Source organism: Micropterus dolomieu, linkage group LG19 (genome assembly GCF_021292245.1).
Source record: "Micropterus dolomieu isolate WLL.071019.BEF.003 ecotype Adirondacks linkage group LG19, ASM2129224v1, whole genome shotgun sequence".
Taxonomy (NCBI): domain Eukaryota; kingdom Metazoa; phylum Chordata; class Actinopteri; order Centrarchiformes; family Centrarchidae; genus Micropterus; species Micropterus dolomieu.
The window spans coordinates 9,337,589-9,358,696 of NC_060168.1; the positions used below are offsets into that span (position 1 = coordinate 9,337,589).

Here is a 21,108-nt window from a genome sequence, read left to right on the forward strand (position 1 = left end):
TTAGGAACCACTGTGTTAAAACATACTTTAAATGTATTAAAAAAAAACACTAAAACATTAATAAATTACTGAAACCATAAGTAAAAACCAACCAAATGAACAGAAAATAATAACATAAACATGTATTTAATAGGAAAATATTTTCTTATAAAATAGATATATGAAGTTTTGAGTCTCATAAAGTTATGCAGTAGTATGTCATCAAATGGGTGTGTTACATTTAGCAAATTAGAATTTCTAACAAGATATTCTGTAAGCATTCACAAATTAACAAAACATTTTCTTGAAGCAACCAAATTCCCTTAAAAAAAAGTTCACTTTAAAAACCAAAGTTCCAATACTTCCAGAGGTCAATATACTAAAGTAACACAGTTTTTATGTGCAGATAAAAACTTAATGTCAGAGGTGGATCAGGTGGGCTATATGTGTTGGCAACACATATAGCAGATGCATACAGGACGTCCCGTTAATACCAACTCTTGAATGTGTCCTGAAATCAGAAGATTACCAGTGACGTGGTAACTGTCCTGTGTCCTCCCTTGGCCTGACAGTATGGTGGGTTTTTAATTTGTTTTGGAATTACAGATGTTTTTGGTAATGCTTTCCCACTTGTTGCAGGATGCATGTCTGATTCACCACATTTTCGGTGTATGCCTATTTGGGCTTAAAGCTGCCCATTTGAAATTTCATGCATCCATGCTGAAAAACAAGGGGCCGTTCTACAGTAGGGTACTGACACAACTTCAAAGTGAATTTGAGCAAACTTGATAACTGATCACTGGAGGGCATTATACTGTTGGTAATGATGGTGTAATAGAGGACAGAATCAATTGCAGAGTAACTGTAACTGAGAGCAGAGGAGAAAAGAAAGCAGGATGGATGAGTAGGGGAGGGGAGGGGCTGTCGAAGAAGACTTAAGACTGAAGAATCTGCAATAGGATTAAACGCATAATATAAAATCAAGTTAGATAAAGGCTACAGCAGGCTACATCCAGCCAAAGGGGATCCCAATAGGAAAGTCTATCGGAAAAATCACAGTGAAAGTAAGCGTAATTCTTTGTTGCCAGTGGTAAAATCTAAAATTCACTTTTTTTTCTATTTGAGATTCTTCACCCCCTCAGATCAGTGCAGGCTCTCAGAAACCTGTTAGGCCTTTCTCTGATTTTTATTGTCAGTCACAAACAAACAGTTAAATGTAAAAACTGGTGTCAGTGGAACAGCTGCCTCTGTGATCCTATTGCTCTTATTGTCAAAGCTGTGTCATTCATGTCTTTGCAAGTACTTTGACAATTAAAATCCACATTAAGGTTGTGCCGTATGATGGCTCCATTAAGGAACGTGGACATCCATAGTTTGTTATTTTGAGGGTGACACTCCTGCGAACTTTAAAGGGATGTTAAGTGGTCACACATGGCTGCACACCTGCAGTTAAGAGGTCTTATTTCAAAAACCACAGAGCCAAGTAGCGTGCTCTGTGTTTAGAAAGAAGCTTTTCGCCATCCCTCTTACACAGCCAGCATGCCTATTAAACACACACACACACACACACACAAACGAGTGGTATATGTGAGAGGAGAAAAGCCTGTTTATGGCACTGAGAGAGTAAATCACTGTGTCTGATATCTTCATTTGAGACAGAGGGCTGATCACTGCTCATCCTGCTTGTTCCACATTAACTCATTATCACACACGCTCACTCCATTAATTCTCTTGCTTTTATTAGCAGCAAGAGTGGATACACACAACCACACACAAACACACACACGCACACACACACAAACTATCCACACAGTGGACTGATGACAAGCACTGCCTCTACCTCATCTGACAGCTAATGGCTTCATTAGGAGCAGCGTGTTAATTGGCTGACTTTGGGGAGACTCTCGTTAATGAGGATAAATAGATTCACACCTGAGCAGGGTGCTATCCAGCCACAGCAGCACTGTGGGAACTCTGGATGACGAGCACATGTGGACTGCAACTATGACTGCAGCACCTGTCCCTTTTTCTTTTTTACTTCCTCCCAGCCTAAACACAGTTGTGTTTTCCTTGCCAGGCAGACTTATTAGCAGAGTGGTTGATTAGCACCAGGAGGCCAAAACAAAGAGCATTATGTCAAAACAATTAGCCCCACTGTTTACCTCTCAGCTCCCAGGATGACTACGAAATGCATCTAATCCAGGGCAGAGAGAGAGAGACAGAGAGAGAGAGAAGAGGACAAGGAGTCACCTCAGACAGTTGCAGTAAAAGGACAACAGCTGGTCCATAGGCCAATGGGTGTGTGTGTGTGTGTGTGTGTGTGTGTGTACTGATGGGAGCAGTCCTTGTGCCTCATTCCATCTGCTTTCCTGCTTAGATCTCCATCCTCTGCTGTCTGGTCATGACAGCTCTGACACACACAAACACACACACACTTCTCTTTACACACCACTGGTTGGAGGAGCTCACATTCTCAGGGGAGCGGTGGTGGGGGGGCAGACAGACAAAATGGAAGCAGGCGAGACGGGTCATTTACATAAGGGCAGGACACAGACCCAGTGAGGGACGCTGTGTGTTCAACAGCCATACAACTTCTCATGTACTGGACAGCGTTACCACCTAGCGGCGACTAATGCGCTTTGCATCTCATTTAAGTTCACCACGGGAGGACACAAAGGGAAATGAAGCTGCTTGGGATGCGGTCATCATTTTAAAGGGTCTGGTCACATAAATTACGTTAAAAAACATAACCCCTCTTATCTAACCATGAAAATACTTTAGGTACAAAGCTGCATTAAACGATATCTTTGTATTAAAAATGGATCAAATGACTACATGTAGGCCTAATGCAAAAGTGAGACAGAGAATTATCACCGAACAGTTCCCCACGGCTCTGAGAGGCATCTCAGCATCTTTTAGCTGGTTTTTTCATCCGGTTCTCTTTCAAAGCTCAAGCTGATGAACCTATACGCTCCCTGCCCAGCACCAAATCTAGTGAACAGCATTTAGCAGCTAAAAAGCCAGCTATATGCCTCAATGGAGACCAAAACAGAGCTGAATGCCGAGTGAATATTGGACTTATCACTTGCCAGGGCAACACGACTCTAAATGAATGCTAATGTTGTATCACTGTAACACATTCACCATGTGACCTTTCTGAAGGGATGGTGTTTCAATGTAAATGGCAAGGTTTTGAAGATTTCTGTCATCACCACAAGACAATGAGAGTGAAAAAAAAAAGTTCATTTTTTACATCGTTAAAAAACGACTTCATTGCTACAAACACTTTTAAGGAAAGTAAAATTCCAATGAAAGCTGTTCACAGTGATGTGTGTGGACTATCCAGAGTAACTCTGGAAAGAGATGTCACTGTTGATAAAACAACAACCAACATTTAAAAATCAGTCATTAAGTACCACAAGTAATAAATTCACCAGTATAAGTGGTTGACGGTAGAAATCTAAAATAAAAGAACAAAACACGCCACCTCTACCTCACCTAAAATATATGGAAATTCAATGGATCATCCTGGAATTGCACCTTGTGAACACAATGGCAGGTGTTCATCAAAAGTTACATAGTAGTGATGTTATATTGATATGGTTGACACTTACATTAGGAATATACGCAAATATCAAACAGTGTTGGTTCACTGTCCCATTCAATAACTCAGTATTGCAGAAATCTTGGTGTCATTTTTGATCACAACCTCTGCTTAGAAAAACATGGTGAATCAACAGTTCAGTTGTGCTTTCATCACCTCAGAAACATTTCAAGGATTAGACCTTTTTTTATGATAAAAATATGGAAACTGTCATTCATGCCTCCTTCATAATGGTTTGATTATTGTAATTGCTTGCTCTCCTGTATCAGTACGAAATCCCTCTCCCATCTCCAGCTTATCCAAAACTCTGCTGCCGGGATTTTGACTCGGTCTACTACACATGATCGCATCACAACGATCCGAGCTACTTGTTTTTTTGCTTTTAGAGTAGGTTTTAAAATATTACGGATTTCTTCCAAAGTCCTGAGAGGCTTAGCTCCAAGTTTTTCAGCGGACCTTTTAGTGCCCTGTACCCCCATCCTACTCCCTGAGATCCTGTGATGGGTGGTTGTTCCAGGGTCCAGATTTATACTGAAAGGTAACAGAGCGTTTGCAGTTAGGGCACTGACCAGGGATCATTTTTAAAAAGCACAAAGGTTTTCATTGATGTTTGATTTGGTTGAGTGGTTTACCTAGAGGATTTCTGACAAAGTCTTTCTGGCGGGGAGCTCTGTGGGTGAACCTCTCCCATGCGCCCTTTTGAGTTAATTTTACTCTGTTAGAAGGTGTTTAGTTTTATGGCTTTTTGTTTTAGCCCACTTGGTGTTTTGAAAGGTGCTACATAAATACATTTTATTATTAATATTACATTAGCTTTTTTCCATTTCTCACGGGTACTGGACAGAGGTTTGTGGAGCATTTTTGTGACAGAACCAGCTCAGACCACACGGGATGCATGTCAATAATGATCTTTAATGTCAATATATACAGAACTTGAAAGAAAAATATAATCTTAAAAATCAAATGAAATAAATACAATATCATACAGTTTCCACAATGTCTTTTTGAAGAGAGATCCATGGAAATTCTTTTTTATTTTAAAGTCAGCCTCTCTGGTTCGACGGGGTGCGTCCGTCCCCCCCAGAGTAATCCCTACAGCCCCCCCACATGCTCTTCATCGTCATTATATATATTTATATTTTTTTTTTTGCAAACTAGAATTTGTTATCGTTACCACATTGTTTCACCTTCGAACTCTAGATATTATCTTTTTTCCATCTGCAGCTTATTTTACCTCTTTTGATACATTGTTAGCATCACAAAGTAACATGAGTCAGACGGTAATTTTAAGGGAAAAGTAAATACAGGTTCTGTCCAAACATGCATTTATGTTTCGGAAAGTGCTGGCAGATGATTCTGATCCTGAGGGATTTTTTAATCCTCCACAAGCAGAATCCTCATGTGTTTTTATTTTTAAGAGAGGACACAGTCATACAATGTCCCTCAGTCAATATCATTTGGCAACACTCTCACACATAAACCATTACTTCACTTTGAAGAAAAGAAGTTAAGACAGCAAAAGCAAGAAAACTGAGCAGGAGGATGGCAGAGCATAGATGAAGAGCAGTGGGGGGGGGGGGCACAGTTTACCGAAGCAGCTTTGAATCAGCCAATCACAGTGAAGGAGAACATCAGCTGGTGCGTTTCTTCCCCACACAAGGAAGAAAGAATGAAAGGCGAGGAGGGCAAGTGCATATGAAAGCTGTGGAAATAAATACAAGTCTGTCTCCCCAGCAGTAACAGATATGTGAGTTTCCCCTCTTCCTCTTCAGCTGACGTCTTCACAATGCAACCTCGTCCAGTGTGAGCGTGCATGTATGTGTGCATATGTTGGGTGTGTCAAATAAATAGATTTAAAAAAAGAAAATAGAGGGAGACAGTAGATCTGACTGGCCAGGACTTCGGTCTGTGTTTGCGTGCGAGAGTCCGACTGAGAGTGAGGTCAAAACGGGAGGGCGAGCGGACGTGTGTCTACATGTCTGTTGAGGTGAGTTTCTTCATGCTGCGTCTCTGGGCTAGACTGGACGCTGCCACGGGCTCCAACACCGGCTGACTTGTCTTCTGGCTCAGTGCTGAATAGGTGGCAGCCATGGCTCCCTGGAAAACAACAAAATTAACACTTGGCGTGAACTTTTCCAGAGATACAAGACTCTGAACTTCAAAGTCATTCTATTACGACTTCAAAGTTGAGGCGAGACGTAGCCTATTTGGCTGCCAAGCCCAGCACAGAAGTTTGCAATGTTTCCCCTTATTGCTCATTTCACCTTTAGAACTCAGCTAATTTAGACAAATCAAAAACACTCTGTTTATCTGCATCAGATTGTGGGTGGGTTCTGCTAACAACCAATTTATTCCACATTGTATAACACTACATGTTTGTTTATCTAGTACTACCCACTTATCTAGAGATTAATCAGAAACAAGTCATACATCATCTGAACATTTGCAGAATGGGAGCCGCACAAACACAGGAGCGAGTTGTGCAATACCTCTCAAAAAGTAGAAAACGTAAGTCATTTCCTGTCAACCCTCTACTGTCAAACAAAAAGACAAATGTTCATAAATAAACAATCCAAACTGATGAGAGTTTATGGAAGGGACTTGGTGAAGTTAACAAAGAGGCCACAGGTACACAAATAACACCTCTTTGTGTTGGCAGTGGTGTCCAGCGAGGCCCTTCAATACAAATTATGTGTCAGACCTTGAATCACAAGAGAGGGGGAGAGCAAGAATAGATCACTGACAGCAGGGGGATTCATCATGACTAAGAGCAGGATGACGAGTCTACAGTCAGCGACACAAAAACTCAGACTGATGAGTGAGAAAATGATGCATGGTCACCGTCGTGCTTATGGAAAAGTAACATTTTAGGTGACCAGCATTAATCTGTTGAACTATGCATCCTACCTGACGGTGTTAATGATGCCGAAGTCTTTTCTTGGCATATAATATGACTGGTAACTATACCATTTTTTGGGCCATGGTCCTGAACAGAACTGTCAGACTTGCTTTTTCTTTCTTTTTTTTTTAAGTGCTAAAGAGAGAACTGAGCAACAAAGCAAAGCTCTCAATTTAGTGTTGATCTCTTCAGACCCTCGCACCTTTGGGTTGTATCTAAAAGAACCTGTGCAGGGTGGCTGGCCTCGCTCTGCATGACTGGGTGAAAGGTTCAGTACTTTCTGAGTGCCTCTAGACAGCCGCTGCTCACTGATGTTAAGAGAAGTCGACATGGGTTGTTCTCGAGCTTGGTAAACGCCGCCCAGACAACCTTTCTCTTTAGGGGGTCTAAAAACCATCCCGTGTGAGGACATGAGGGAAGTGAGAGGAGAAAAACACAACCAGGCTGCTCTGATGTGCTGTTTTTACTGTGACATTTTGTGCCTTGAAGTAGGGTCATGCTGATATGGTCCTCATGACTTGTACAACATTTGTGATATCTTCCAGGCTGTTATTTGTTATGTAAGCTCTTGGCATTCAAAAAGAAAGAAAAAAAAGCCTCACCATTTTTGAAAATTGGACAAAACGGCATCCTTTTTTTGTTGTCAGCCACCTAGCAACAGTGTTCTCATGACTTAAACCACTTGAGCACCAAACGTATTCTGCACTCGACTTCCCATGTCATAAATACGACCTGACTGAAAGAAGCATCTGACCTGGATAAGTGGGCAAGATAAGATAGAAGGATGGCCGCATCTGCTCTGCTGGATCTGGTATTAGCAATAGATGAGATTAGAAGTGTATGAATCACAGAGGATCAGGCTCACTTTCATATGTCAAGAGGTACTACGGGGGTATGACATCATATAGAAGAGTTCAGACTCTCTGCTGGTTTGGAGAAATTATGTGGTTCCATGTTTAGAAATGCAGAGTGTCATTACCTATAAGGCATGTGAGGCCACGTATCCCAATCCAACTTTGAGCCTTTAAAAATTCTACCACATGGTAGCAACTGATTTCAAAACACACAACAAACAAAGCACAATTAGATGTGCCACGGAGGTTATGTTTTAGATCCTGTGTCATTGTCTGTTTGGTAATTATGAGGCTATTTGCTCACCTTGACGAGGTGTGGTGCATCATGGCGTGTGAGCTGGAAGTGTGGTAGCGTATCTCTGCAGGTGATCCAGGAATGCTTTAGAACCTGCTCTGCTGTGTATCGCTGGTGAGGGTCCACATGGAGCATATGGGACAGCAGGTCCTGGAACATAAAACATCCCGTCTTTCAAAGTATACGACGGAAAGAACAGAATTTCAAGTGGGTTTCCCTACTGTGAATTTATATGCTATGCACATTTATTTATTGCATTGGCTGAATTTTCCTTAATAGTCTCAACCACTTCAACACGCATTTGGAAAAAGATGCCATCTCTGTTGTTCAGTCATCTGTTCAGTGTTACAACACAGCTTTGAGTCAAATGTTATCGCCATCTCTGCTGAATCACAGAACAAAGCAGATGAATACAAAAAGGATAAATTCTAAATATTCCAGCTAAATTTAAAGTAAATCCAGTTTATTAAGCACTTTAAAAAACACATTGTGCTTTACAGACATAAGAAAAAAAGTATTCCTATTAGACTTGACAATATGCTCACACAACCAGTGTGAAGTGACAAAGTGTCCGTGTGTGTACCTTTGAGGTGTCTGATACAGTATCCCAGTTGCCTCCTGTCAAAGAGAAGTTTCCAGACCCTATCCGGAGTAGAATCTCCTCTGGTGTGTCATTTGGCCCATTAGCAAACGGCGTGTACCTAACAGGGGGTAAAAAGCAGAGGGTAGGAAAACACATGATCATCTTACGAGCAGTATTTCATTTCATAGATTCTATTGCATACCAATCCCATAAGGAACAATGTGATTGCCGTTTTGTGGTAATTAAAACACACCATGAATACAACTATTTGGAATTGTGTTGGGAGGTGGTGGTGAAATTTGCAAAAAAACAAAATTAAGTTTAGTCCACCGCACACTTATTGTCTATAATAGCACCACGAGCACAAGCAAAGTCATGTTTGAGCTCCATCTTTGCAAGGAATTAGACAGGTTGAAAAAGAATAAGAGGGTCTCAATATACAGTTTCATTTTTCCTGAAACAGCTGCAAGCGCTGTAGTTTATACCAAATGCTGCTTACAGCTGCACTAAACATTATTTTGTATTCGCAATGGAAAAAGATGAGTATGTGCGATGTGAGAGGTGTCGATCATAGTAACAAACCTGGGGAGAATCATCACTCTCACCTTACTTGCTATTATTACACCACTCATTATCACAGCTTTCAGTGTCTCAAGCTGTTTTTGGTTTTACAGTCCGCATCTTTACGGTTTTGGTTCAATTTCACAGCTCCAAACAGCCTGGTTTCCAGCTGAAGCAGGCACCTGTTTTCAGCTAAAAGGCTCTAAAAACCCACTGGTCCTCTACCCTCCCAGCTCACCAAAAGATAACTGGCGGACCCTCTGGGGGAAGACCCAGGCTGATTAGGAGAGATGGCACTCATCATACTTTGGAGTTATTAGTGGACCAACAACAGTTGTTCCCTGAGTGCAGTCTTACCCTGCCAGCATGGTATACAGTAGAACTCCAAGACTCCATATATCACAGGCTGCATCATAACCTTGCCTCATAAGTACCTGGACCCACGCAAACAAGGAAAGAAACCATTAGCGACTCATATTGACAATGGGAATCAAATTCTTTACATGCTACTCTTTGTCCACTTTATATCATCTCTCTCTCCATGTCTCAAAATTGTCTCTATCCGGTATCACATCTTATATTCCCTCTAGCATTTGTTCTCTTGTTGCTTCCATCATTTTCTCCCTCTCACCTCTGGTGCCACAAAATTGGCGGTGTAACAGGGGGTGAGGAGCAGGCCGTTGCCTCCCCGAAGCTGCTTGGCGAATCCAAAGTCACAGATCCTGATGGAGTCTGGATTTCCCGAGTCATCCATATACAAGATGTTACTGGGCTTCAGGTCTCGGTGTACCACCTGGGGAGGAGGAGAATAGAGGAGAAGAAGACATTTGAGAAGACGTCTAATTTTCACTGACGCTCATGTATGCACAGAAGTGTTTGCTCACCCCTTGGCAGTGGAGGTAGTCAACAGTCTTGGTGATGGTGTACAGCACAGCGCTGGCCTCCCTCTCAGAGAAAAACTTCTGCCTGAGGATCTTGTCCAGCAGCTCTCCCCCCTTCATCAGCTCCGTCACAAGGTACACATACCTGCCCTCATCGTATACCTGACAGATACACACACACACACACACACACTTTCAGCATGATGACAAAACAACTGTAAAAACATTACTTTCATGCTCACACAAATGTTACTGACGTCTTTCAGAGTGATGATGTTGGGATGCTGTCCGTATCGCATCAGGATTTCTATCTCTTCAGAGGGGTCCCTCTTAATTTTGTCTATAATCTGAGACACATGGAAACACAGGCATGAGCGTACAAGTCAAAAAAGTGTAACTTACAACATATTCAGTCTTGCAAAGTACTGCCAAAGCAGCTTTGAAAAGTATTGCTTTAAATAAGGGTTGGGAAGTTGCAATAGTTGCTGCAATGTGGCTTCAGTTGTTGAAGCTGTGCTGCCCTCTGCTGGTCGGTTGGTAACACTAACCATCATCAACATGCCTCCTAAATTTTTTTGCTATTACATACACTCCAAGGTTCAGAAAACGTTATGATTCTATAGACACCAATTTATAAAGTGTGCATTCAAACTACAGTGGTCTCATTTACTTCGTCATTTAGTTCCTCAGGAATTAAAAACGACAGCGCCATTTAAAGCTGATTAATCAGTCTTCAAATTGGCTTAAAAATGCAGTGCGAGTTACATTCTTTTTTATTTCAATAATAATAAAAGAAACACCCCCAGGTACTCAGAAGGTGCTGACCATGACAGAAAACTTTATAAAGGCTGTCAAGCGGTGTATTGGTGGCCTGAAGGTTAGAGAAGCAGGATCCCGACTGAAAGGTCACCAGTTTAAATTCTAGAAGACCAGGATAAATCTTGGGTGGGATCTCAATGTAGACGGCATCCTTCATTGGCCACTGTTGAAATGCCTTTGAGCAAGAAACTTAACCCCCAACAATGTGGAGCTATTCAGAATCCAACAAAACTGTGATTTTACTGGGTAACTCTCAGGTGTAACTGTGTGACACTGTGGGGTATAAAGCACAGCGCTACAGTAAATGAATACCAGTGAATAGCGGATTTGCTGTGGACTTACCTTCACAGCATAGTCCATGGCAGAGACTCGGTGTACACAGCGTTTACAAATAGAGTAGGAACCAACCCCTATGTCCTCCTGCAACTCGTACAGATCAGAGAACTTGGCTGAGCCACCGTGCATCTGTAAAGAACAGGATTTCAACTGTTAGATTACATTCTAAACTGAATAAATTAAAAAAAGTGCTCCAGCAAAACCAGCAGCTTCAGTCCCTCCCAAGCCATTTCACGATATGACTCATAAATCACCACAATCCTTTGCTGGTATATAAAAGCCAACACAAGTGTGTTGTAGTAGTTCAGATCATCCTGCTGCTGGGTGCTCTCATATCATTGTTTTTTGTTCACAAATATGCCAGAATGGAACATTGGTGGCAACGTTATTACATGTTCAATCAGCAGTCAAACATTGCTCCCTATTTACCAGAGATGGGGACTCGAGTGCGACTTAAGTTGCACACACAGTGACATCAGACTCAACTCGGACTTGAGGCGCGGGACTCGTGAACAATGTTTATTTTTTAGGACACGTCTGATGGGCTTGCCGTTATTCCCCTCCCTCTGTTACCTATAACCTGCCTACGTAACACGTAGCATCTGCTGCGAGCAGCCGCACGTGTGACAGGACAACAAACAACGGCAGCTGCTGTGCCATTCAATAAACTTTGGCTTTAAAACTTCATACAACAAGACCCAAACAAAGAAGCGCTGAACGCAAATAGGTTAGTAACCTGTGGTGAGTAAACGTGTTTGGCTCAGCACTGGCCATCTAACATTAGCTTGCTTCTTGCTTCAGCTACGAACTACGAGAGGTTTACTTCGACTGTTGTTCGTTATGAAAAGATGAATGAACGTTTGTTTAGCCTACTTGCCAAACTTATGGTAGTCGATTACCAATCCTTTACGTCCCGCTGGCTGCCATCACCTTAATTATTGCCGTTGTCTGGAAAGAGGTTTCAGGTTTATTGTTGATCAGGTAACCTTACAGTTTTATTTAGTTATAACAGTACACTGGTTTGAGAGTCTGCAGGGTGTATTTACTTACAGTAGTTTAAGCTCTCATTGACTGCATTGCACATTATGGTTGTGCTCTGTAAGTTAAAAACAGGTTACAGCTTTATTGTTTTGAGAGTCTGGGGGGATGTGTTGACTTACAGTAGTTTATAAGCTGTTATTAATTGCACATTACATGGTTGTTAAAAACAGGTTACAGATTTATTGTTGACCATGTGACTTTACGGTTTTATTTAATTAACTTTACACTAGGTTGGAAAATCAACAGGGTTTGTTGACTTACAGTAGTTTATAAGCTGTCAATAACTGTAGACGCATTGTACATAAGGCTGGATGGTTGTGCTCTGTAAGTTAAACAGACGTCAGAGTTTTATTTCGTTAATGTTACACTGGGTTTCAGAGTCTGGGGAGTGTATTGACTTACACTATTTAATAAACAGTCAATAATTGCATTGCACATTACTTGTGCTCTGTAAATGAAAAAAAGGTTACAGTTACAGTATTCCTTATAGCTATGCAGTTTTATAAGCAACCTGGACTGAACGCAGCAGGTGTTACAACATTCGTAATAACCACGAAAGACTTGAGACTTGACTTGGACTCTAACTCAAAGACTTGTGAGCATCTCTGCTATTTACACATCACTTAGTGGCAACATGCTGTCAAATTAACAGTTAGTGTGTGTGTGTGGTGTAAGTCTGCAGTGGAACATAACATTCATTAAAGGATAAAGGTTGTTTAGCAGCTACGTTGAATTTTTGTAGTTTATGCCATCATGTGATCCTAATTTAACGTCACTGTACAGAAGTCGCCTGTTACGTTTGCAGTGAGTGCTGCTAATATCGTCACTTTATTATGAGTTTTGTCTACTAAAATGTTATGATAACAGTAACAGTTACCGATGTGTTGACAATGCAATCTTAACTTCCTCTCAACTGTGTTTTCACCAGCTTTTGCAAGGATGTTGCCTGCAAGATGAAAATCATTACAAAAGCTCCACGGTGAAGTAGTCGACACCTTTAGTCAGAATCATGTTGCAAAATGGCAGGTCCACCATTGGAGATGAATGGAATTATTCTTTAACTTTTGTGCACCAACCGAGCTTCATACAAAAATCTTAAGAGTAAAGAAAATATTGCATGACCTTCTTGTATGTTAGTTAATACTTAAGTAATTAACCTGTGTACATCGTGAGGACATCCGTAAAGTAGTAGAGATAATGTGTGTTCACCTGAACTATAGGGAGTATGCTCAGCAGCGGGGAACTCTTGTTCTCATCCATGGGGGCTGGAGCAACAAAACTGAAGCCTTTGAAGAGCTGGTGGGCGTTAGCACTGGGAGGGATACCTGGGGAGTCTAAATATACAAAGATAATTAATAAAATAAGACACATGAACATACAAAAAAAAAAAAACACCCACTAAATTTTGGAGTTGCTTCTTGTAGTCAGTGCTCAGTTGCAGTTTCCATGGCTGCAGGAGTGGCAGTTGCTTTCAACCTCAAAAGCATGTGAACAAAACGTGTGTGTGTGTGTGTGTGTGTGTGTGTGTGTGTGTGTGTGTGTGTGTGTGTGTGTGTGTGTGTGTGTGTGTGTGTGTGTGTGTGTGTGTGTGTGTATCTACCTTTAGGCGTTTTAGCGGTGAACTCGGGGTCGAAGCAGAACGTGTCATCTGGTTTACCTGCTGCAGGCTTGAATGGGGGCTGGAGCTCTCTCCTGAACAGTTTCTGGAATGAATACAGGTGCACACATGCAAAAAAAATAAATAAAAATGCACAAACACGGTTAGAAATCAAACCCGACCACAGGCTGTTTGGAGTGTGTGAATGTATGTGAAAGAGAAGCCAAGACCCCTCCCAGACAAACTCCCCACCAGCCCATCCCTCTACATCCCTCTCCAGCCAATAGCGTCCTGCTGGCTCTTAAACACTCACGCAGGGCTATTAGTGCACACACAGTGAGAACTGGCCCTCTGCCCAGACACACACATACACACAAACATAATTGGCGTGGACTGATGGCCAGTAGTCACCAAGCCAACCATTTGTTAGGTGTGAATACGCAACAGAAGCTGGATAGTTACATGTGTGTGTTTATGTGTCGGTTTGTGAGAAATGAGAGGGGTGTGTGCGTGCACGCTCACATTCCAGTCAATGGTGGAAAAGAAAGCATGGCGTTTGATCTCCTCCACTCCATCGGGGCCGGCCCCTACGGACACAGATCACTCTGGTTCAGTTAACCTGGCATGTTTGCTTTTATTGTTTCAACACATTCACACATTTTTTTCTCAGCTGTTTTCAGCATGTGATTAAAGTCGATGCCAAAATGTTCACAGGCTCAAGCTAAGCGAGTGGCGCAACGTGAGGATCAACACATCTCATTTTCCTTTATTCTAACAGGTCTCCATAATCCAACAAACACCTTACCTAGTCTGTTAGCAGGGTTACGTTTAAACAGCATTCTCAGTAAACTCTGGGCTTCCAAACTTAGGAACTGGGGCATTCCCAACTTAGCTCTGGAAGGAAGTGTGAGAGTAAAGAGCAGAAAGTGAGTATGGACAAAAATAAAAGCTACAGCTAATCATTACTTGCATATCAAAACTCATCTCACGTCTTGTCAGTGTCTTAATCATGCAGTGACTCACTTGAGAATCATGTTCATGGTCTCATTGCGGTCTTTCCCTTGGAACGGCAATGTCCCTGTTAGCATCTCAAACTGCAAAGACACCATGAAAGAAAGGAAATTTTATATCTTCATATAAAAGTTAACGTAAATGTCAGAGCACAAAAGACGAGGAAGCGCATGTAGGGTTTGCGTGAGCTTGTGTACCATAAGTACTCCCAGAGACCACCAGTCCGCACTCTGTGTGTGTCCTCTCCTGTTGACCACCTCAGGGGCCATATACTCCACCGTACCGCAGAAGGAATAAGCCTTCTTATCAGCATCTACTGACTCTTTACTCAAGCCAAAGTCTGCACAACAGCAATGCAAAGCAAAATGGTAAGATACACCAATGACTGAACGGTCACATCAAATAATTATACTATGCAGAACATAACAATTGCTGCAGTCAAAGGACAAAAAAACCCAAAATCTATTCTTAGTAAAAATAAATTTAAAATGAAGCTGTTTAATTACAGGCTATTAACTACATCAGACTATTAAATTACTCTTTAAAAATTATGCAGTGGTGTTATAATAAGTCAAACATACCTGTTAACTTTATGTGTCCAGCTTCATCAAGTAAGATGCTGAAAGACAAGAAGAATTTTTCCATGGAGGTGAGTTTCAGACAGTTGTCATGAAGACAAGTTAACAACACTACAATGACAAGATTTAAGTCATCTCATGCCTTTGTTTATGGCTTAAAATCACTTAGAGGGCTTAGGACATGTTTACAAATATATTCTTAAGTTCTGGGGTTTTTAAATGGACTGCTAATTATAAGAAACACTGTACTTTTACTCAGAAGACCCATTAACACACATGTATTTTCTTTTAGATTATGAAAAACATAACTATAAATTCTTGCCAGCTATTTGTCTTCTAAGATGAAACGTCTCTTCGCAACATCGGACATCCAATCCTTTTAAAGGTGTTATGCTGCGTTTATGTTTTATGCATTACATTTTTTTCCAATTCAATCTAGCTTTATTGTAGTTTTACTGAATTATACATCAGTGTATGGGTACTATGTAAATTATCTAGCATCATATCCTCTTTACGATATGAGACAATCATTTTGCTTTCAGGTTCTTTGAGGACTGGGCACACACAGTCAAAAACTCTTCTCGGTCATTCACCATTTCATTAGTGTCACTACGGAGGAGAAGGAGGAAGTAAAAGAGATTGGGAGATTGGACAAGAGGATCTTATGGTTTTAAAATGACGTCTAAGTAGAAAATTGATAATAGAAAGATTTTTCATTTTACATGTTAGTCAGAGTATCTGACAAATGGATGACGAATGACTTTTGAACAAGCCTTAGCTATGGGGGTTTGGAAGAGCCATACAGTGTACATGCTGGGTTTGAGTGTGAAAGGTCAAAGGTGAAGGTGAAGTCTAGTATTCATACTTCTCTGGCTTGAGATCTCTGTAAACTATGCCCAGGGTGTGCAGATGGTCGAGGGCCAGGGCCAGCTCTGCAAGGTAGAATTTCACATCTTCCTCTGTAAACATAACCTGATAAGAACTGGACAAATTTACTCTCTGAACTCAGAAGAGGAGAGAAGTTCAGCAGAACAGAAAAAAGACAACTTCAATATTAAGCTTCAGTAACCACAAACAGAGAAAACAAGAGTATCGTTATTGTCACAATATCAACATTTCAAATAAGTTACACGATTCGGCAAGCTGTTGATTTGACATTGCCAGCAGCTATCACTTTGGTTCGGAGACACACTTTCAACACAAGGTCTGGCTAGAGAACAATCACACACTATTTGAGTTCCCTGAAAGCATTTGAAAAGAGCTGATCTGAGCCTCTATCTGACAAGCAACCGGTGATCTAAAAGTGAATAAAAAATTCCAAGAAAAGCACTTGTGTTTCCGTGAGGAATTCAAGTCATGATTTCAATAAAAAGCCAACATAAAAGAGGAAAGACTAATGACTTGGCAGTGCGTTTGCTCTTATGAAATAAATAAAATATGTTTGCATACTAAATTTGCACCTGTTTCATTTGTGGCTGTCATCGTAACAATTCCAGAGAGTTTTTAAAAGAACATTGTGGCATTAGAAGTTCTGATTTTCACAGATATGTTCAAAACACCTTCAAAAACCATTAAATTTGTGAACGAAAAGGACATGCTGTTCTTTTCTTTTCAAATAAGCTTCAAGTACAATGCGATGTAAGGCAACAGGACGTCCGCTTACCTCTTTGGATAAGCGAGTGAATACATCCCCACCCCTGAGAAAGTCCAGTATTAAATACAGTTTCCCTTCTGTCTGGAAGGCTGGGAGACAAGGACACAAGGAAGTAATTTACCTAAAAAACTGATTATATTCTGATTTCAGAGACACTCAAGTGTTTGGGTTTCATGGTGACACTTGTTAACATTGTAACGCACGTAGAATAGCAGCAGCTTGCTAACGTTAACAACGATGATAGTGATTTATCAGAATAAAAGCAGATATTAGGTCCCCTGTCTTTAATGTTATTTTTATGTATATTGTGGCAACTTTGTATGTGAAAAACTGTACTAATAATAAACTTGACTAATTGGGGATAACTCCTGTTCAATGACTTCAAAATGTTCTGATAAATGTTGTTAACAGTGATGTTTCTGTTTGGATCATAAAGATGCACATAAGCAGTTTATTCCTAATTCATCCCGAACTGGGATGTAATCTGTATGATCATCTATAATCACCTGCACACTATGTAAATATGAACACTTCCCTTACCGTAGTGCAATTTCACTATGAAGGGATGATTGACTTCCACTAAAATGTCTCTTTCCATCTTCGTGCGAACTCTGTCCCTGACTGGAGAGCCAAAACAGGAAGGGACAGCAAGAGAGAGAAATTCAACACTGAGGACAGAACATAACAGGGGATTTGCAATGTGGCGTTTTGTGTGGATATAGATTTAAAAACCAACGTCGCTTTACCTTTCAAAGATGCCTTTTTTAGAACTTTCATTGCATATAACTGACCAGCATCTGGACCCAGGATCTTCCTGACAAGAAACACCTGAGAGAGCAGGAGAAAATTTAGAAACACGCAAACGATAGCACTGATGGAAACATTTGATTTGTCTGCTGGGCTTTCCTCACCTTGCCAAAAGAGCCCTGGCCGAGGACTTTGAGCAGTTCAAACTGAGATGGATCAGCTTTCTCGCAGCCCTCTTTCACGTGGTGAGTGATAGGAATCTCCTTATATGTCCCTTCATCCTACACAAACAGTATCAGTATGAGACAGCCACACACAAGAGAGCCCACATTCACACACATATGCTCCAGGACCTCGAGCCCATCATTACTTACACAGTGTGAGAAAGACTCTCCCTCCTCCATGGGCTCGTCCATGATCTGATGCCCATTGACCTGCAGCCAAACCAACAAATTTCATCAGAGGAGTCGGGAACAGTAAACACTCTAACAAGGCTTGTTCATCCTTGGTTTTTTTTCGCTGAGCAGGACTATGACTGCAGCTGCTGCACGCCCACATGTATGATGGAAGATTCAACAGATGAAATCAGTGACTCACATGCAATAACATCGCGCTTTCACTTTTCCAGCTGGAGCTCTATTTGTTGTCAAACAGTATGGAGTCCATACTCTAAGCCTGTCCAGCTGTCCAGGACTCATCCTGTCCCTATAAAGCCCCTCATTATTAGCATTCTAGCTTAATCCCCAGCCAGAGCAAAAACAACATGTCTGACTGGCCCTGAGAGTCTGATGTTTGCAAGGGCTGCAGACAGCATTCATCCTCTTGAGGACAAACTAGGGTCCAGCTCTTTCGGGGGTTCTGGCTTATGGTGGAATTATCACACACAAATAGACATTCTTTGTTAAACTCAGAGTTACATTTTGGAGCCTGTTTTAAGCCTCTCTTTTATTTATTTAAAACAGCTATACACTATGATATTGTCAGCAGAGGAATGTCAAGATATCTCAGCACCTGATAGTAAATCAGACAATAAAGTGACGACTGTAACATTATTATCCAGGTCTGCATATTTCAGTTCTGTGCTGAAGCTCAGCCTGCATGATGTATTCAGTCCACTGTGTTTGTGTGTTGAATTCCATCAAGCCTCTGAAGAGGGGGGATGAGTCATAGCGCTACGCAAGCCCACTCAGTGGGTGGAGCCACAAACATACACTCACGTACATCGTCAGAACAGAGGCCAACAAACCACTTTCCAATATCTCAGTACTATAGAATAACATTAACAAGATGAACATTCAGATCAGTCAAGATGTACACTTCAAAGCAAGACATCACGCAGAAAAAAAAATATGCATCTCTGAAGTGTGACATCCAGGCTAGCCAAAGCCAGGGCAGTGCTTGTGTCATAATTCACACATACATTTTCACTCCCACCTTTGCTGTGGCTCATCACAGCTTGTAACAGAGTGCAGCCTACACTTGCAGCACAACCAGGCGAGCCTTTTACAGCCTTCGAAAAGACGCCTTGACAGCCATACATAATATCGTCTCACAATCACAGATACTGCCATAAATACAATCTTCAAAGTAGAAACGGACACAAAGTGGATTAACGACTAGCCCCAGTTTAAGTGGTTAAGCTTGATGTTTACTTCTGTTATGTTCGCAGCTTTCAAAGCTGCAGCATTCAGTGAACGTTAGATTGAAGTGCCTATTCGTAGCAAGAGATGAAAAACATTTTGATATATTTGAGGCATTACAGTTCATTAATTGCTCACTATGTCCATGCCACCTAAATTCACTGAGGTCCTTTAACAGGTTGGCAAAAGATTAAGAAAGCTGTGGCATAAGTCACAGGAGAAGAGTTTAGTTCAACAAGGAATGGACTAGGCCACATGTGCATGTTGCAATAGTATTCTGCTGGCTTTAAAACAGTCAAAGCAGTCAGACAGACAGTTTGTACTGTAGGTGTGAAAAACTGCAAAGAATCCCAGAGATGGAAGAGGTTTAGGATGTCTGGTTGGCTAAGCTGCACATAAAAAAACAAAACAAAAACAAAAACTCTCATCATAGGGCCCATGTAAAAGCAAACTGAAGCTTTCCACAGTTGTCACAAGGTAGAATTTAGATTTAAAAAAATAAATACAAAAAAGGTCTCATTACTTCCACTAGATAGCCTATAATGAATAGAAAGGTACATTCACTGAAGAGTTCCCTGTTGTTATGAGCCTGGTAGAAAGAATATGGTTGATTGGTAATCACAACTTCACTTTGCCAATGCAGTTTACATATCGTCAGCTGTGTAGATGAATAATTGTATCAAAATATGTGTTGTTACGTAGCTTGCAAACCCAAAGTTATAGCTGATAACATCATCACTAATTCACTTGTGCTGTTGACAAACTAGTCCTCAGTTGTAAAGCCGTTTGACCACATCTCTCCCAGCTCGTGTTTAGCTTTGAATAAATTTAACGTTGCTTAAATGTTTTATTGCTTTGCTACATATAAACAAAAAAACACTTTACCAGATCTTCCATTAACTAGACACTGAGGGGTGAAAAAAAACTTGTCTTCAAGTTTTAAGCCTGCAAGCTGTCAGCTAGCATGCTAACGACGTGCTAATGCTACATACGCTAAGCTAGCTATGAAGCAAACTCCTCTTGAGAAGTGTAAATAACAACAAAAGCTAACGGGAAGGGGCATGTGGGGTTGGATAAAGAGCTCGTCCTATGTGCGGAACAATGCACGGTGGCGAAACCCCGGACGGGCGGCTATCAAACTAATAAACCCGGACAGTGCAACAAAAATAAACATCTAACCAGCTGTTAGCATTAGCAAGCGTGTTAGCATGCATCACGGTGCGCTGCGGGTCGTGACGCGAATTTAAGCTCTACCCAGCCTCGCAGGCAAGCTAACTTGACGGGACAGCACAAACCAAAAACAATGTAAAGCAAATTAATATGCAAAACGCGCATTTATCAACTCACCTCACTACTAACGCTGTTTACCTCCATCTTGTGCCAGGATTCCTCTCTAAGTCTAAGACATCGTAGTCTATCTAGACCCCGGGTCCACGTTGCATGTCTTCCCCTCTGTGGAAGTCCTGCTATTCTGCTTTGCTGATCAGATCCGAGCTGTGCGGCCGCTATCAGGATGGGATCGGGGGGTCGGTGCGGGGAATAGTTGGTGTTGATGACTGGACCATACGCTCGCCGACAGCACCGCTACCCTGCCATAGATGCGAATATGGCGGCTATCGTGGTACCTGGTCGTCAGTGAATGAGAGTTTATTGACGTATTTATGACGCAATTCAGTTAAGGATTTCCCCCGTCCAAACCAAAGCAACGGATCTCGAGATAGAGAGGAGAGAGAGGAGAGAGAGGAGAGAGAGGACGGGGGGGGGGGCTAGATTCTGCGGGTGGCATGCAAGCATCCGTGTGATGGGACCATTTCCTTGTGACTGCCATTGTAACAGACAAGGAGTTTAATTTTTGGTTGACGCAGGATGCAATTAAACAGCAACAGACTCCACTTGTGGCAGGCTGGTCACAGATCTAAGCCCCTGATCCTAAGGGTCTAAGTTGAATGTTTTAAAGCCAGTGTTTCATAAGCCTGTCTATCCGTAGTCCAAGTGGAAATAAGAGGCTTAAAGCTCATCCACTTTCTCT

At 41.5% G+C, this 21,108-nt stretch overlaps 1 protein-coding gene across 1 annotated transcript; it reads right to left on the reverse strand.

Annotated features, from left to right (window-relative positions):
- Positions 1–4,475: 4,475 nt before the first annotated feature.
- Positions 4,476–20,769, reverse strand: rps6kal (ribosomal protein S6 kinase a, like). Its single transcript, XM_046030700.1, has 22 exons — positions 20,427–20,769; positions 17,814–17,873; positions 17,604–17,720; positions 17,439–17,520; positions 17,233–17,313; positions 16,702–16,781; positions 15,904–16,010; positions 15,042–15,079; positions 14,658–14,800; positions 14,473–14,543; positions 14,255–14,343; positions 13,972–14,036; positions 13,453–13,555; positions 13,062–13,186; positions 10,818–10,940; positions 9,914–10,003; positions 9,660–9,818; positions 9,407–9,568; positions 9,133–9,209; positions 8,215–8,332; positions 7,641–7,781; positions 4,476–5,680 (listed from the first exon to the last, which is right to left on the reverse strand). Exons 1-22 carry the CDS (start codon positions 20,451–20,453, stop codon positions 5,555–5,557), a joined length of 2,184 nt encoding a protein of 727 aa, XP_045886656.1. The 5' UTR covers positions 20,454–20,769; the 3' UTR covers positions 4,476–5,554.
- Between the last annotated feature and the right edge of the window lie 339 nt (positions 20,770–21,108).

Excerpts from the sequence above, each read along its gene's own strand:
- rps6kal (XM_046030700.1), bottom strand. The coding sequence starts at position 20,453 with ATGGAGGTAAACAGCGTTAGTAGTGAG. Across the intron at positions 13,187-13,452 it reads CACCGCTAAAACGCCTAAAG|ACTCCCCAGGTATCCCTCCC; the intron begins GTAGATACACAC and ends TTGTATATTTAG. Across the intron at positions 7,782-8,214 it reads CTGTATCAGACACCTCAAAG|GACCTGCTGTCCCATATGCT; the intron begins GTACACACACGG and ends TTTATGTTCCAG.